At 38.0% G+C, this 19,394-nt stretch overlaps 1 protein-coding gene across 4 annotated transcripts in view; it reads left to right on the top strand.

The window, feature by feature from the left end:
* The window catches only part of PPP2R2A (protein phosphatase 2 regulatory subunit Balpha), a 105,335-nt gene that overhangs the window by 31,156 nt on the left and 54,785 nt on the right, over positions 1-19,394 (top strand). The window contains exon 1 of one of the 4 annotated variants that reach the window (XM_070416623.1): positions 11,491-11,575. The exons of the other annotated variants lie outside the window; for them this stretch is intronic. Coding sequence (XP_070272724.1) covers positions 11,560-11,575 — 16 coding nt within the window. The 5' untranslated portion in view covers positions 11,491-11,559. Of the gene's footprint in view, positions 1-11,490; positions 11,576-19,394 lie in introns of those variants that run through there. 4 annotated transcript variants of the gene reach the window in all.

A 19,394-nucleotide genomic window follows, 5' to 3' on the forward strand; every position in this document is an offset into this window, starting at 1 on the left:
GTTTTTCCTCTTCTTTTTAGTATCTCTGTGAACTCATTGTTTGTTTATGCCACCATTCCTTTTGATATTCAACTTGTCTTAAATTTGGCCTAATGAAAGACCCATCAAATCCCTCCTGTTTATATGTCTCAATCAGTCCTTGATCACTCCCTGTTTTTCTGACACAGGATGATTCAAATTGTACTTTCTCTGCCCAGACCTGGAATTAATATTCTTCTAAGGATCCTTGGGTTTTGTTAGTAGGGAATGGTATTTAGAAACTATTTTCTGTGCTGTGTTCTTTACTACTGGAATAGAATTATTTCTAGGCCCTGTCATTATTTTTCTAGACAGAACTAGTAAATTAAAAAGGATTTGGGGGGTTTTGTTTTTAAATTATGAGTTCATATAGGTTGAACTACATACAGTACCTGATTTCTTCAAAAGGTATAAATTGCAAGAAAAAAAATAGAAGGCATATATAGATTTAAAAAGACTTAAAAGATATACCAATCAATTGTAGTTTGAAAACCTTACTGGATTGTTAATCAAACAGTTAAAAAATATTTTTGGACATAAATCAAATTTAAATATACCCTATACATTTGATATTAAGAAAATACCATTGGTTTTTTACAGATATGATGTTTGGTTATATTAAACTGGTGGTCTTTTCAAGGTATCTTTTGAAATATTTATGGGTGATTTAATTTGTTATCTGAGATGTTCATAAAATAATATGGCATGGCTTTGAAGATGAAACAGAATTGTCCATGAGTTTGTTGTAACTGCTGAAACAGTGTCCTAGAAACATAGGAATTCATTATACTCTGCTCTTCAACATATTTTTGTGTATAATTGAAACACTCAGGGATAAAAATTTTTAAATATCAGTTTATACTGTTCTGCTGATTTAGATTGAATACCACAGAGTTCTTCCTTACCTCTTCCATTATATAATTGTGGGGTGTTGTTTTGTTTTTTTTTCTCCTCTCATGGTGAGAACCCTAATTCCCAATCTTATAACTATGTTTTGTCAGATAAAGATGAAAAGACCTAAATTTTTTATGAAATAAACCAGTGAATTAATTAACCTTGAATTTAATTGCCCTAACTTGGGACTGTAGGAGTTAACAATTTTTTATTATGGGAGAGAACAAGTAATTTTATTGTGATTAAAATACAGGAATGGGCAAAAATAAGTTTACAGTTTGTATGGTAAATAATGCAGTAATTAATGAGTAATAATACAAGAACAAACTTTTACATACTTGTAACTGTGAACCTACTTTTGCTCACCTCTGTATATATAACGTAAGACTTATTGTTTTAAGTATTTTTAAATGTATAGTTTAGTAGCTGTAAATACACACACCATCATCCATCTCCAGAACTTTTTTTTTATCTTCCCAAATTGAAACAGCATTACCATTAAATGGTAACTTCCCATTCTCTCCTTTCCCATCCACTGACAACTCCCTAGTCTTTCTGTCTGTGAATCTGACTACTCTACGTACCTCATAAAAGTGGAATTATATAGTATTTGACCTTTTGTGACTGGCTTATTTCACTTGGCATAATGTCCTTGTCTTAGTCCATTTAGGCTTCATAACAAACTACTGTAGACCGGGTGGCTTAAACAACAATTTATTTCTCATAGTTCTGGAAAATCAAAGATCAAGGCGCTGGCTGATTCTGTGTCTGGTGAAGGGCCTGCTTCTTTATTCACTCAGGGCTCTTCTCACTGTTTTCTTACATGGGAGAAGGGGCGAAAGAGCTCTTTGGGGTCTGTTTTAGGGTCTGTTCTATAAGAGCACCCATTTCCTAATAGCACACTGAAGGTTAGGATTTCAACATATGAATTAGGGGTTAGGGAAGAATACAAACATTCAGTTTATTCAGTCCTCAAAGCTCATCTGTGTTGTAGTATGTGTTGGAATTTCCTTTATAAAGCTGAATAATCCATTGTTTGCATGTATGTGCCATTTTGTATATCCATTCATCTGAGTTGCTTCCAACTTTTGGCTATTGTGAATAATATTGCTATGAACATTAGTGTTTGAATATCTGTTTGAGTCCCTACTTTGAATTCATTTGGGTATATACTGAGAAGTAACAATTTATTGGATCATAAGGTAATTGTATGTTTTTCGAGAAACTACCATATTGTTTTCCACAGTGGCTGCACCATTACGTTTCCCACCAGCAATGCACTAGGGTTCCAATTTCTCCATATTCTTACCAACATTACTGCTTTTGTTTTTGTGTTTGATAATAGAGAGCCTAATAGATGTGAAATGGTTTCTCATTGTGGTTTTGATTTACATTTCCCAGATAATTAGTTATGTTGTGCATCTTTTCATGTGTGGGGTGGGTTTTTGTTTTTTGTCTTTTGCCATTTGTATATATTTAGAGAAATGTCTTTTCAAGTTCTTTGCCTAATTTTAAATTGTTGTTGTTTAGTTGTAGGAATTCTTTATACATTCTGGATATTAACCCGGTATCAAATACATGATTTGCACATATTTTATCTTCATTTCATGGGTTGCCTTTTCACTCTGTTGGTTGTATTCTTTGATGCACAAAATTTTTGAATTTTGTTGAATTTCAATTTGTTTTTTTCAATATTATATTCAAGAAGTGGTTGCCAAATCCAACTTCTTTGTCACAAAGCTTTTTTCTTGTGTTTTCTTCTAAAACTTCTATAGTTTTAGGTCTTTAATCCATTTAGAGTTAATTGTTTATAGATAGTATAAGATGAAGCTCCAACTTCATTCTTTAGCATGTGGACATCGTTTTGATCCTTTGAGATTCCATATGAATTTTAGGATGGATTTTATATTTGTATTTTTAATTTCTTTTAGCAGTGTTTTATAGTTTTCAATGTATAAGACTTTCATCTCAAGGTTATTCCTAAATATTTTATTTATTTTGATGCTGTTGTAAAAGAAATTGTTTACTAATTTTGTTTTCCGATTGTTCATTGCTAATGTGTAGACATGCAACTGATTTTTGTGTGTTGATTTTGTATCCTGCAACTTTGTTGAGATACCAAGTAATTTTATTCCTTAAGTGAAGTGCTACAATGTTTGAAAATCCCTTTTCTTTGACTAAGAACATATCATCTAGAAATCTGATAAGATACAGGATTACTTCCAGCACACTGTATCTGTACAGGATGGCTGCTTGTGTAGGTTAGATCCTGTGTAGAGTATATGTTGGCCTTGTGTCTGCTTAACACATTTGTGTTAAGTCCCTTATTTCTGTTTCTTTCCTATTCATCCACAGAGTACAAAACGACTGAATTCCGGTTATCCAGTAGTCTATATACTTACTCTCTACTAGAGTATCAGATCAGAAAATATGATAGCGTCTGGTTTAGTTTTTGTTGATTCTCCCTTGCGCTCTTTATTAGTGTCCTAAAGAAATAGGGTGAAAAAATTTACTTCATGGAATTGAGGATGGGGTAGAGAGTAATATAGTATAGGAACATTTTTTTCATTATTAAACAAAAAATGTATACTTTGGTTTGTGAGTTAGAATACTGTTGGTATTGTGACTAAAGGTTTTGTCTTCAATTAAGTATTATGTCCATTTTGCAATGCTACGTGCCCACTGCTGTGCTGGGCACATAGTTGTAGGGGCATCTTTACAACCATGTATGATTAGTTCATCCTTCTAAGCAGCTGTGTGTCTGGTTCCTTTTAAGATTGTATGTACATTGTTAAGTGTTTCTATGCTTACTAAGTTTTGTAATTAGTCACATTTCAAACTGACGTAAGTTTGAAGACATTGCATTTTCTTAAAAATTTGTAAAATTTAGTTACTTAAATTACTTATTCTGGGAATTGATGATGTAGATTAAAACACCTTTGTTTTATCTAACAATAAAATTGAATTATATGGCTAGAAAAACCAACAAGGATTTTCTGTCATATTTATTAAAATAGATGCTTTTAAAAGATGTATGAAGTGCTTTCCTTTTAAAAAAAAATAGCTATGTTGACTTATGGTGGAGGGTGATGATCTAATAAACCCATGTGCTAAAACAAATAGACACACTGAAATAACCAACAAGCATAATGGGAGAGTTCAGTCTCCTTGGAAACCTGGAAGGGTGCCATAACTAAACTAAAAAGAATTTGCAGGGAACAGTACAAATGAGAAACATAGTGAGGTAAGTCCTTACTGGCTGACTTGGTGTTGATTTATGCGATTGAAAAGCCCTCCTGGAATGTGAGTAAAGGGACCTACCTTGAGCAACTAGAGCTAGAATTGAAGCATGGTCCATATTTTGTACTTTGAAGCAGGGATTAAAAACTGAATGATTCAGAATGGTCTTGCCAAGGGAAATGTGACCAGTGAAGAGAGGCTGGCTACTCATGGTTGCAAGAGAGACTAATGAAGCACAAAGTTGAAACTCCCTTCTCCAAAGCTGCCTTCTTTGGCCTGCAATCCCGCTGCCTGATTTCGTATTGCTGAATCTGTAAGCTGACCGAGTAAGTGTGCAGATATCCTCTGTGGTGTTCACCAGTACTTTGCCTCTTAATATTCATGTTCTTGAGTGTATTTCCCTCCCCTTTGAGTCTAGCTGGACCTGGTGACTTGCTTCTGCAAGTATGGTAAAGTGATGAGATGTCACTTTTGAGGTTAGGTTACAAAAAATGCTTTTGGCTTCTGTGTTGAGCTACCCACTCATTTGCTCTCAGGGAAACCATCTTCCATTTTATGAGCTTGCCTGTGGAGCTCATGTGGCAAGGAGCTAGTGTTTTTGGCCAACAGCCAGTGGAGACGTGGTGCCTGCCAACAGCTGTGTGCGTGAGCTTGAATTGCAAGCAGATTCTTTCACCAACAAGTTTTGAGATGACAGAGGCCTTGGCTGATATATTGACGCAACCTTGTGAGAGACCCTGAGCTAAATGCACCCAGCTAAGCCACACTCAAATTCTTGATCCACAGAAACGAAGATAATACATGTTTGTTGTTTCAACTGCTAAATTTGGGGTTCTTTGTTAGGCAGCAATTGAGAACTAATACAGGAAGTAAAAAATGTAATCATCTCCCCTTCTGAAAAAAGATTTGAATTTGGTTCTTAATTTCTTTTCTGATTGAACCCAATACAATTTAATCTATAATAATAAAAGGGTAATATGCTAATTAGACCGGATGTATTCTTGACGAAGCTGGGCTGGAGGGAAGCCAGCCCAAGTCCGGGTGCCTACTAGCGCCCGGAGGAGGGAAGCTGGTGCCGGCAGCTGGGGGAAGGAAGGCCTGCCTACTCTAGCATGAATTTTCGTGCATCACGCCTCTAGTATTTCATAAACATAGACTTCTTTAAACATAGTCTTCTTAAAAGATAGGCACATATAGGCTTAGTAATCTGAAAGATGATCAGTGTGAGCAAGATGATCAGTGCAACAGACTTATTGCAACAAACAAGAAAATTGAAATTTAAAGAACAACTAATTAATCTTCTCAAGGAGACTTGTGAGTATTTGAAGAAAAAGTCAGAGGGCAGGAAGGAATTCTTTTTTTTTTTTTTAATATATTTTATTGATTTTTTCCAGAGAGGAAGGGAGAGGGATAGTTAGTTAGAAACATCGATCAGCTGCCTCCTGCACACCCCCTACTGGGGATGTGCCCGCAACCAAGGTACATGCCCTTGACCGGAATCGAACCTGGGACCCTTCAGTCCGCAGGCCGACGCTCTATCCACTGAGCCAAACCAGTTAGGGCAAGGAAGGAATTCTTAAGTGTAATTTGTAATTCTTAACTACTGACTCCTTGGAGGCTCTAGAAATATTCCCAGAATTCAGAGGAAATAAGATGAAAATTAAAGACAAAAATACAAGAAACACAAAGAGTAGATCCAGTATGTAATAAAAGTTTAGAGTAAGAGGTCAGTGGAAATTTATAAAAGATAAAGTCAGAGAAACAGTAAAAAATTTCTAGAGCTAGAGAACAGATAAAAAAGGCTTATGGAATATAGTTAACATATATTGAACACTTATTATGTGCCAATTATTTAGCAAGTTGAAGCTCATTTAACTTCCATGTGGTAGGACCTGTTAATATTCTCTTGCAGGTAACTAATGTGCACACCAAGCAAAATAAATGAGATCTATACCAAATAGCTTAGTGGAATTTTAAATTTTAGGCTATAGAAATAAATAGTGTAGACATCCAGATAAGAAACAGGTTACTTAGATAGGAAGGTATATCAGGTAAGCATTGCCTCTGTACTGGTAGTCACTAGTCATGTGTAGTTATTAAATTAAATTAATTCATTTCCTCAGTTTCACTGTGCAAAATTTAAGTACTTAGTAAAAAGCTACATGTGACTAGAGGCTGCTATGTTTGGGCAATGCAGAATAAAACATTTCTGTTATCACAGTGTTCTGTTGGATGGTGTTGTGATAAACAGACAGTAGAGTAGCACCTAGAAAACTGAGAAAAACTGTTTTAACCTAAGACTCTTAAATTGATTGAAATTATCCTTCACATAGGCAGGGCAACAAACTGGCATTTTTCAGGCTTGTAATGACTCAAGTATATCACTCAAGTACTGTTCTTGAAAAAAATACTACTCAGTACACTTAGCCCACTAAGAGTCAGCAACTCAGAAGCATGATGAGTCAGCTTTACAGTCCTGTTTTGTTTAACCGTCTGTTTTCCAGCATAACCAAAGGCATAAATCAGTGATTCTCAACCTTCCTAATGCCGTGACCCTTTAATACAGTTCCTCATGTTGTGGTGACCCCCAACCATAAAGTTATTTTTGTTGCTACTTCATAACTGTAATTTTGCTACTGTTATGAATCGTAATGTAAATATCTGATATGCAGGATGTATTTTCATTGTTACAAATTGAACATAATTAAAGCATAGTGATTAATCACAAAAACAATATGTAATTATATATGTGTTTTCTGATGGTCTTAGGTGACCCCTGTGAAAGGGTCAGTCGACCCCCAAAGGGGTCGCGACCCACAGGTTGAGAACCGCTGGCATAAATAAAGGAAAATCTTTATGGGTGGCACATATAAAGAGAATGCTCTTTATAAGCCTAACTGCAGACTGTCAGAACATTTGATTTCAACCTAAGCAACGCAACTCCAAAGCTGCTGCTTCTCACAACTATAATATAAAGCCACAGAAAACACGTTTTATTTTAAGAATACTGAAACCACTTTGTTGTTGCCAAATCCAAGTTTAATTCTTAGCCCTCACTTTACTTGATCTTTATACACTTTTTTTTTTAATGCACTTTTTGACACAGTTCCTCACTCCTTCTTTTAGAAACACTTGTCTTTACCTGGTTTCCAGAAAAGTTCTTCCTACCTCACCAGTAGTTCTTCCATGATCTCCTTTCTTAGCTGGTTCCTCCTCTTCAGTGCTCAATGTGGGACAGCCTCAAGCACCTCTTCTTTTTTATCTGTAATCACGCACTAGGAAATCATGTTTAGTCTTTAAATGCCTTCTATTAGCTGATGATACTCTAATTCTATCCCATCTTCCTTCCCTAAACTGCTATGAAATCTGTCTTGCTGCCTGTATGACCTTTGTACTTGTATGTCTGCTTGAAATCAACACCAAAGATGTGGAAATGGAACTTTTGGCTCATATCTTACCCCAACGCTCCTCTTTTCTGGTGTATCTCTCCCCAGTAAATGGCACTGTCTTTTCTCCATAGATAGGGCTTGGTTCTAAAAACCTTGGAATCATCTTCTGATCATCAGCAAGTTAGTTCTAGCAGTGCTATCTTTGGAATGTATTTTGTATTCATCCGTTCTTCTATGGCTGCCACCTGAATTCAGACCATCGTTATCTTTTACTTAGGCTACTGCAATAACTTAGAAACAATTCTCTCATTTTGGCACTGTATTCACACAACAGATAATCACTTTTAACACATAAATTAGAAACTCTCCAGTGGCTTCTTTTTTAAAAATATATATTTTATTGATTTTTTTACAGAGAGGAAGAGAGAGGGAATAGAGAGTTAGAAACATCGATGAGAGAGAAACATCGATCAGCTGCTTCCTGAACACCCCCTACTGGGGATGTGCGCGCAACCAAGGTACATGCCCTTGACCGGAATCGAACCTGGGACCCTTCAGTCCACAGGCCGACGCTCTATCCACTGAGCCAAACCGGTCAGGGCTTCAGTGGCTTCTTACATTCATATAACATATCCACAGTTCTTCCACCATGGCCTACAAGGCTGTATGTTGTCTGGCCTCTGCTGAATGTTCTGTCTCCTCTACCACCTTGTTCTGCATTAGTCTTACCAAGTTTAGCAGATTCATTTCAACTTAGGTCTTCTCCTAGGAATACTTTTCCTTTATAAGTTTGGATGACTTATTCCCTGCTCATTTTGGTTCTTGCCCAAGTCACTTCAGAGAGGCTGTCTCTGACCACCATATCTGAAGTACTACCCCCTACCACCAACATTACTTCCTGTTTTCTTATTGGTCTTTATATTTTTACTAGAGGTCTGGTGCATGAAAATTCGTCCACAGGGGGCGGGAGGGGGCGTGGAATCCCACAGCCTGGCCTGTACCCTCTCTGTCTGGGAGCCCTCAGGGGATGTCCAACTGACGGCTTAAGCCGCAGCCTGGCGTCCGTCTGCAGGAAGCGACCAAGCAGGTCCATCAGAGGACGGTGGCTGGCGAGCGGCCGGCCCTGCACCCCACCCCCATCATCGGTCCCTCCCTCTGCCCGCTGGCACATCCCTTGGCTGGTCTAGCACTGCCTGCTCACCGGCCCTGCCCCCCGCCAACCAGTCTTTCTGCCATTCAGTCAATTTGCATACTAGTATTACACTTTTATTATATAAGATAATACTTAGCACTACCTAATACATTTTATATTTATGATTCATTCTTGTAAAATGCCCCATCACTAGAATATAAGATCCATGAGGGAAGGGACTTTTTTAAAAATTTTATTTAGTCTTATATCCCTAAAACCTAGAAATACTAGCATGATCTAGAGCAGTGATGGCGAACCTTTTGAGCTCGGCGTGTCAGCATTTTGAAAAACCCTAACTTAACTCTGGTGCCGTGTCACATATAGAAGTTTTTTGATATTTGCAACCATAGTAAAACAAAGACTTATATTTTTGATATTTATTTTATATATTTAAATGCCATTTAACAGAAAAATCAACCAAAAAAATGAGTTTGCGTGTCACCTCTGACACGCGTGTCATAGATTCGCCATCACTGATCTAGAGTGTCAGGGATGTAATAAATGGATTTGTTGAAGGAAATGACTCTTGAATGAACAAAACAACAAAAATGTACAAGATTTATAAAAAATTAGACCAGTTTTTAGAATTAGAGACATAAACTTTTCAAGTAAGTGGAGAAAAAAAAACCTTAAATGTTTAATTCTCTTTTTCAGTGAGATTCATGAAAGAAATTGCATCTTTGAAAATGGAATCATATGAAAATAATTTCAAATCATTTGAAAAAACATGATTACAATAGTTTAAAATGGGAACATGAATTGCAATGTAAATACCATTGAAAACAAGATAAGAAAATTATCATCTTGAACAAACTAGGCTACAAGAACCAAGAGGAAAAGGATAAAAAAATGAAAACGATGAACAAAAGGAATTTTCTTTAAATTTATTTTTCTGTAATAACTATATCATGTATTTCTATGGTTAAGAGTTTTTGTGAAAGCAGTCATGCTATAATCTTTTGTATTTAGCCAATGGATATTGTTGGTTTTTTTAAATATATTTTTATTGATATCAGAGAGGAAGGGAGAGGGAGAGATAGAAACATCAATGATGAGAGAGAATCATTGATTGGCTGCCTCCTGCACACCCCCTACTGGGGATTGAGTCCATAATCCAGGCATGTGCCCTTGACCGAAATCGAACCCAGGACCCTTGAGTCTACAGGCCAACGCTCTATCCACTGAGCCAAACCGGATAGGGCTGGATATTGGGGTTTTTTTGTAACCTGAAATTATACCTGCCATTTAGATGATGTTAAATAATACTTAATGTAAGGTAAATATTTATTTACCAATGGTATCAAGTACCAGCATGAGGACCCGGATGTTATTATTACTTTCATCTTTAGAGCTCCACACCATATCAATTATCGTCTTACTTTATATACTTCATAAGTGTATTTTCAAATTTGTACACTTTGTCCTCTTTTGCCTTTATGCTTTTGTTTCTTCCTCTGTTAAATGGATATATTAATACAACCAACTTTATAGGTTTCTTGTGAGGATTACATATCTTCCATACTGTAAATGCATTTTAAATGTTGGCTAATGATGATAATATTGTTACTGTACTTTATTGGATTAGATCACTATCATTGTGTACCAGGATTTCTAGAGTAGCTCATATTGGTCTCCATACTTCCCCCTGCTTACCCATCTTCCAGTTCCCAATCCTCTTCACTTGACGCTGAGTAATCTAAGAGCATATCTAATTGGATTGCTCATATTTAAAACTCCCTAATGGACTCCATTTTGCTATTGGGATCAAGTTGATGAAATTTCTGTAACATACCTTAAAGAACTCTAGCCTTTTTCTCTTAATATTCTGCCCCCTTTTACACAGTTAATAGGTGAGCTGGAGGAATCCTATCAGAAAACAAACTTGAATTGGGTGTGAATCTGTCAAGACAAACAGACAGTGAAGTGCTTTCTGGTTCTTGAGCATGGCCCAAACAATCCTAGTTTATAATGATTTTAGGCAGATATTGTTAACCAGATAGCCATTCTTGCTACAAAATTTGCTTAATAACGCATGCATAGATGTGCACGAGCTTGTGCAGTACTATTTCTTTGTATAATCTCCATGAGAAATTGCAATATAAGGCAATTTAATGCGGTGATTTGCTTTGTGAAATTATGAGCCAATTAAAAATTGGTGAACATCTAACGAAGATGGTGAACTTTAGTTTTAGAATGATTCATTTAAAGCTCCTCTTTTTAACATTATATATAACACTAGAGGCCCACTGCACGAAATTAGTACAAGGGATGGGGGGGTCCCTCAGCCTGGCCTACACCCTCTTGTAATCTGCGACCCCTCAGGGGATGTTCAACTGCCAGTTTAGGCCCAATCCTGCAGGGAAGGCCCAATCTCACAGGAATCCCTGCGGGATCGGGCCTAAACCGGCAGTCAGACATCCCTTTCGCAATCCAGGATTGCTGCCTCCTAACTGCCTGCCTGCCTGATCACCCCTAACCACTCACCTGCCTGCTGGATGGCCCCTAACTGCCTCTGCCTTGGCCCCTGCCACCGTGGCTTTATCCGGAATGTGACAGCCAGAAGGTCGTTTGGCTGTTGGGTCTAATTAGCATATTATGCTTTTATTATTATAGAAGATTAATACACCAAGGGTTGTTTGTTAAGATCACAACCTTTAGACTAAATGTATTAGCAACTATTTATCTTTCTGTTCTTTGTTGCAGGAGGGTATGGTTCCATTCCATTTTATTCATACATGATATCAGATTATCCGGGAACAAGTTAAAAAGAAGGGAGACTGGTTCCAGAACACATCTCTGGAAATTACCCTATGGACCCTGACTCTCATGGCAACATTACAATGTAGGTTCTGTATGAGCATCTATAGCCAGTGAGTGGTCTTTGCTGAGCTTATCACATAACATGTTCCCGTTCTGAGTCAGAGGTTCAGAAAAGGTTATAAAGGGCCATTAGCACTTACGTCATTGTAGGAAATTATGGTATAATCGAGGTGATATTTTACTAATAGACATAGGGGTGCAGAATCCTCTCCTGACCAATCTGGCTTCAACCCGAGGCCTTTTTGGTGTCTATGCAGGGGGGAAAAAAGGCATCTGTAACACTCTGTTATTAGTTTGGGCTTTAGCTTCAGGTTGCAGTGATCTAAGCTGGAGCATTTGGAGAACTTGTTATCTAGGCTAGATTGACTTGAATAGCCTAGAAACAAGTGAGGTTAAATGCTTGTTTCTACTTTGCAACAAGGCCCAAACCCTAGCCAGTGTCATCTGCTTATCAATGCATGTAACCATGTGCCTCATATAAGGCTCATATCTTTGTATTTATTTATGTTTAGCAACTCCATCAGGTATTTAAAGATGAGGAAACTGAGCCTATAAGGGACTGAGTTACTTCCTCAGAGTCATATATAGACAGGTGAAGTGGAGGTTTGGCAGTCTGATTTGTCTTCATTTCCTGTACAACTTCCCTACAGATGTGGCCCCAAAAATGTGCTACAGGTGTGTACGGTAATGATCCCTCTGTCCTTGGCGGTGGGTGCCTGAATGGGAGTTTAACTTGACTAGAGTTTCTAGGCAAACATGAACCAGCCTCATCTTAGCATTATACTAGTGAGCCATACAAATCTCTGCCTTCCCTATGTGCGTCCTGATATGGGGAAGGCAGAGATTCATTGGCCTGCTACCCTGAAAGTATCAAGAGTCAGCAAGAGGGAGCATTTGCCTCCAAATGCCTACAGCTATCCTCTTTTCAGGATACAGTAATATACCTAATCAATGCCAAGTGGGAAAGAGAATGAATGTTTGAAGAGTCACAGGAGTCTGGAAGGGAGAGAAGAAATGGTTGGGGCCTTCTTCACTGCTGAGGAGTAATAAATTCCTAAAGGGATGGCACACATTTAACTTACTCTTCACAGTGCCCTAATAAAATGTTCTTAAATTTTAAATATACCACCTTTGTAGGAGGAGTCCTGATCTTTGGGAAAAGTAATAAGAACGTTGAGCTCCCTCTAGAGGTCAACAGTGATAAAAGAGCATTACAGTTGATCTATAGGGAAATAACTATACTTAAGTCTACCCTACTCCTTTCACAAGAAACTAACATTTTATAGATGCTTTTTTCAGGAAAGTATTTTCTTATATTGGGGAGTAATTAGTTACCTTGGAGAAGAAATTTGGCTTGATCATATTCTAATTAGTTATGTTGAGCCAATCCTGAAGTTTGTCATATAGAATATATATTGAACTAATAAAGGAGAAAAGATCATGAAAATTGATCATGTCCAAACAAAATAGCATGCTTCTTAATGGGAGCCCTGAATCTGAAACAAACTAGATTAAAATGAGAATTTCTGTGCTATGGTGTGCCAGAATGTTTTGACAGCAGTCCTTGCCTTTAACAGAGATAAAGGTGATCAGTATACCTGCAGTGTTCTCACCCTCACCTCCCCAACATCTGAAAGAAAAGCACAGTGAGTACCAGAAGATTCATATGAAATCCAACTTGCAGGGATATGGAAAAACTTCTAAGAAAGCTAACACATAAAGTTTCTTAACTTTTAAGTACCCTAGTTTACCAAGTGAGAAATTATTCCAGGACAGAAATCTTAGTCGCAGTCAGATTGCTTCTCTTCAGAACTCACTGAGAGAGTTCAATTCTTAAAAATTTAGTATATAACTATAAAATGAAAGAAATAATTTAATATGTGGTAATATTGAGAATATATGAAAGTTACATGTTTTTAAAAAGTTCCAGAAGTCTCAAGAAACAGAAGGATGGGAGCATGTCAAAGGAACCCAAGAATCAATCTGAAAAAGCTCTCAATAGCCAAATCTGGAACAATTTGAGCAACACATTAAGTTACATTTGTGGGGGGAGACCAAGATGGCGGCGTAGGTAAACACCGGAGACCGCTGCCGCAAACAACCATTTCAAAAATACAACTAAAAGACTGAACGGACATCACCCAGAACCACAGGAAGGCTGGCTGAAGAGAGACTCTACAACTAGAAGGAAAGAGAACAGCAAATCGAGGCTCAGAGGCGGCGCAGTGTGGAAAATACAAAGGTACCGAGGTGCGCGAGCAAAGCGGGCTGGTGGCTGAGGGCGCGGTTGTCGTTTTCTGTCGGGAGTGAGTCTCAGACTCTGGGCTCCAGATCCGGGCGAGTCTCCAGGGACCCAGACTCAAACGGGAGAAGCGGGATTATCCGGCATCAGTTGGAACCTGAGGGCAGCTTTCTCTCTGAGGTCTGCAGCGGCTGCCGGGGTTCTGAGAAGCAGAGCCTCTGGGAAAGGGACTGAGCGTGGCCATAACTGCTCCCTCCGCCCGCCCTGTTGATCCCGCCCCGCCCAGGCCCTGCGCACAGCCATTTGCCGATCGCCTCAGGCAAAGGCTGGATTAGCGCCTCCCCAGAAGGCAGACGCTTTCCATACAGCTGATTCCTATAGCCAGCCGGCCTGGGGGTCAAATCCCTCTAGTGTTAACTACAACAATTAAGGCTTGGCTAGAACAAGACTGCGCACAGAGACCACAAGGGGGTGCACCAAGAAAGCATAAAAGATGCGGAGACAAAAAAACATGACAGAAATGGAGGATATGGAGCTAAGAATCGCAATTTTGAGGGCTTGCCATAAATTTGTGCAGAGCCTCACGAAAACTAATGAGACCCTCGATGCTACGATAAAGAAATTAGAAAGTAAGCATACAGGGACTGAAATAAAGAATATTATACCCAATAGCAGACCAGAGGAGTACAATAATCAAACCAAAGATTCGACAAAAAACACCCAATTGGAAAAGCAAAATGAAAAAAAGAATCCGAAAGTGTGAAGATAGTGTAAGGAGCCTCTGGGACAGCTTTAAGCGGTCTAATATCAGAGTCATTGGAGTGCCAGAAGATGAGAGACAGCAAGATATTGAAAACCTATTTCAAGAAATAATGGCAGAAAACTTCCCCCACCTGGTGAAAGAAATGGACTTACAGGTCCAAGAAGCGCAGAGAACCCCAAACAAAAGGAATCCAAAGAGGACCACACCAAGACACATCATCATTAAAATGCCAAGAGCAAAAGACAAAGAGAAAATCTTAAAAGCAGCAAGAGAAAGAGGCTCAATTACCTACAAGGGAATACCCATATGACTGTCAGCTGATTTCTCAACAGAAACTTTGCAGGCCAGAAGGGAATGGCAAGAAATATTCAAAGTGCTGAATACCAAGAACCTACAACCAAGATTACTTTATCCAGCAAAGCTATCATTCAGAATTGAAGGTCAGATAAAGAGCTTCACAGATAAGGAAAAGCTAAAGGAGTTCATCACCGCCAAACCAGTATTATATGAAATGCTGAAAGGTATCCTTTAAGAAGAGGAAGAAGAAAAAGGTAAAGATACAAATTATGAACAACAAACATGCATCTATCAACAAATGAATCTAAGAATCAAGTGAATAAATAACCTGATGTACAGAATGAACTGGTGATTATAATAGAATCAGGGACATAGAAAGGGAATAGACTGACTATTCTTGGGGGAAAAAGGGGTGTGGGAGATGCGGGAAGTGACTGGACAAAAATCATGCACCTATGGATGAACACAGTGGGTGGGGAGTGAGGGTGGAGGGTGGGGTGGGAGCTGGAAGGAGGGGAGTTATGGGGGGAAAAAAGAGGAACAAATGTAATAATCTGAACAATAAAGATTAAAAAAAAAAAGTTACATTTGTGTTTGAAATAAATATCCGTGAGTTTATACTGATAAATGATTGGACAAATAAATGGGGGAGGGGGAGATAAATTTCCCATACAGAAGATCTCCAAATTTATGTAGATACTGGGGGCGGTGGGGGGGCCGGGGGGAGCTTAATACTCTCCCTACCCCCATCCCTTGAATGTGGGCTGTACTTAGTGACTTCCTTCCAGGATACCTTCTGTGGGAGCAGGTAACGTTACAGTTTTTCCACATTCTGGCAAACTGTACCTTGGCCAGATTGTCAGTAAGTCATATTGATAGATTGTAGCCTTGATATGATGTGATAAGAATGACATTTCACCTTGATCTTCCTACCACTAAGTCATAATTATAGTGTGGTCATGAGAAAAACACCTGACAATAACATTGAGAGACATATCACAAAGTACCTGACCAAGTACTCTTCAAAACTGTCAAGATCATCAAAAACAAGAAAAGTCTGAGGAACTCTCACAGACTAGAGCAGTGGTTCTCAACCTTCCTAATGCCAAAACCCTTTAATACAGTTCCTCATGTTGTGGTGACCCCCAGCCATAAAATTATTTTCGTTGCTACTTCATAACTGTAATTTTGCTACTGTTATGAATTGTAATGTAAATATCTGATATGCAGGATGTATTTTCATTGTTACAAATGGAACATAAAGCATAGTGATTAATCACAAAAACAATATGTAATTATATGTGTGTTTTCTGATGGTCTTAGGCGACCCCTGTGAAAGGGTCGTTCGACCCCCAAAGGGGCCGTGACCCACAGGTTGAGAACCATTGGACTAGAGGAAACTAAGGAGACATGATGACTACATGGACTGTGGGATTCCTGGATGGATCCTGAAACTGAACAAGGACACTAGGGGGAAAACTAGTGGAATCTGAATAAAGTGTGGAGTTGAGTTAATAATAATACTCTATTGTTTGTTCCTTTTTTTTTCTTTTTTAATATATTTTTATTGTTTGTTCCTTGATCATGATAAATGTACCATAGAAATGTAAGATGTAAACAGTAGAAGAAACTAGGGAAGTATACGGCACTTTCTGTAATATCTTTGGAACTCTGAAAGTCTAAAATGCTAAAATAGCCGAAACCGGTTTGGCTCAGTGGATAGAGCGTCGGCCTGCGGACTGAAAGGTCCCAGGTTCGATTCCGGTCAAGGGCATGTACCTTGGTTGCGGTCACATCCCCAGTAGGAGATGTGCAGGAGGCAGCTGATCGGTGTTTCTCTCTCATCGATGTTTCTAGCTCTCTATCTCTCTCCCTTCCTCTCTGTAAAAAATCAATAAAAATATATTTTTAAAATGCTAAAATAAATTTACAGAAAACAGATTCTTCTCAGCTCTTTTATATAAGTTTTGTTCAGTGATGTTTGAAAAATGGGGAGTTTTTCTTAGATGTATATACATTATTACTTGCAATTAAGTAGTTTCTGACTTTTATATATAAAGGATGGGCAAGATCCCATCTCGTAAACATGAAAATCTCCAGTACCGTGGTTTAGGGCTCTAACAGTGGTGTGACAAGCTGAGCAGAAAGTACCATGCTTCACTGTCTCAGTTCTATTCTGATCTCATAATTGATTGGCTTGTAACTTACTGAAAGTATCTTGCATTAAATCACTATTTTTATGAATTCCAGGTTTAAAAGAAGTAAATCTGAGACTCATTTTTGTCAGGGTGTGATCTCTAGCTGAGATTCATGGTCATGGGTAGAGTTACACAACATTAGCAATAAATTGTCATTTCAGGTCCTCGGTTTTCCATGTTGGAAGTTTTCTAATAAGAGCATGTGTTTTCCCCCAGTTGTTACTGTATTTTTTCCCCTCCCCCAGTAGTTTGGAGTTTATTTAAATACCTGAGCATATGTTGTATATGCTCTATGAAAGAGAAATTCTCTGAAGAGAGAGATTGCCTTAATTTATGTTTCTTTGCAAATGAGATATTTGAAGTTCATAAAATTAATTGACTTACTAGTACTCTTGGTCAAATTATTACTTAAATAGAGTTGAGACTACATCTCCAGTTACCTTGTTGCACTTGCTGATGGTTAATGAAGAGCCAACCAAGGCTTGTAGAAAAAGGGGTAAAAAGGGAGAAGGATTTCAGGGAAAATTAGAGCAAAATGTGAAAGGAATATTGGCAGAATTAGAACATTTAATGTTTCTCTTATATTCTCTAACACTTTAGACCAGTGGTCGGCAAACTGCGGCCCCTTGAGTGTGGCTCTTCCACAAAAGGCGTGCACGTACAGTGCGATTGAAACTTCGTGGCCACACTCAAGGGGCCAAAGAGCCAGCCACATGTGGCTTGTGAGCCGCAGTTTGTCGACCACTGCTTTAGATAATTTAAAGACATTAGTGAGCATCTTTATATCTTAATTATTTTTTTGGATTATTTCAGCGGGAATGACTACTTTGTGGCTTTTTATATAAATTATGAAATTCTTTTCCAAAGTAGTATATCTACAATATAGTCAAATATCAGTCTTTTGAGCAATTTGTATTTTTCCTGTAGCTTATGAGATAGAAAATAGTGTTATATTAAATTTGATTTGGCTATTTCCTTACATTTTACCAGTATTCTTTTGTGAATTGTCTTCCTGTGTTCTATGAACTGTGTTTAGAAATACAAGTATTTTTCCTACTTGTCTTCAGTTATTGTGAAAAATTGCATTTTAAAAAATTGCATCTATAGACATTATCCTTCTGGTGTATTACTACTGTTACAGAAATGTATGAATTAACCCCCCCCCCTTTTCTTGCCTCTTTAATGGCCAACATATAGAAGGGCTGAAAGAATTGGGAAAAGAGGAAAGGTGGTATTATAGGCAAGGTAGACAATACACCTAACTAAACGAGGCATGAGTGTGAGCGTAAGTATTTATATGGTAGGTGTAAAACATTTAACCTTCCTAGAGAATTTGGTGAGTGCTATAGTACTAGAAAGTAATATTGGGGGAGATTGAATGCCAGGATTGCCCAAAATCTTATGGTATTCCTTAGGGCAGTGGTTCTCAACCTTCTGGCTTTTTAAATACAGTTCCTCATGTTGTGATCCAACCATAAAATTATTTTCGTTGCTACTTCATAACTGTAATGTTGCTACTGTTATGAATCGTAATGTAAATAATATGATATGCAGGATGGTATTAGGCGACCCCTGTGAAAGGGTCGTTCGACCACCAAAGGGGTCGCGACCCACAGGTTGAGAACCGCTGCCTTAGGGGAAGGCATTGTATAACCAGTAAGTAAAACATCAAATTAGAATTTGAAATGTTTGGGATGAGATTCCAGTGTCTGGATTTTGTTGTTTTCTTATAGTATAATTTACATACATTGAACTTTGTCCTTTTTAGCATAGTTCTTCAAGCTTTGATTAAAAAAAAACAAAAAAAACAAAAAGCAGTCATATAGTGACTACCACATTCAAGATAAAAAGTTCCATCACTCTAAAAAGTTCCCTGTTCCTTTCATTGAAGTCCACCTCTGTCCCACCTTTAGCCCCTAGCAACCACTGATCTGTGTCCCTTTTCCAGAATGTCAGATAAATGGAATCATAGTATGTAGCCTTTTGAAGTTGGCTGCTTTTACTTAGTATAATGCATTTTGAGTTTTATCCATGTTATTGCTTGTATCGGTAGTTCTTTTTATCACTGAGTGATGTTTCATTATATGGTTATACCACTTTTTGTTTAGTCCTCAGTTGAGGATTGCTTGTGTTGTGTCTAGTTTTTGGCAGTTATAAATAAAGTGCTATGAACATTTGCGTTCAGATTTTTGTGTGGACATAAGTTTTCATTTGACTTGGGTAAATATCTAGTAATGAGATTTTGGGATCACATGGTGTTTGTTTTAACTATATAAGAAACTGCCAAACTTTTTTTTTTTCCTCCCTAAAGTGGGTGTGCCTTGTTACAGTCATACCAGCT

This window comes from Myotis yumanensis, unplaced genomic scaffold, assembly GCF_028538775.1.
Source record: "Myotis yumanensis isolate MYYU_CA2020_CCGP unplaced genomic scaffold, mMyoYum1.0.hap1 SCAF_5, whole genome shotgun sequence".
NCBI lineage: Eukaryota > Metazoa > Chordata > Mammalia > Chiroptera > Vespertilionidae > Myotis > Myotis yumanensis.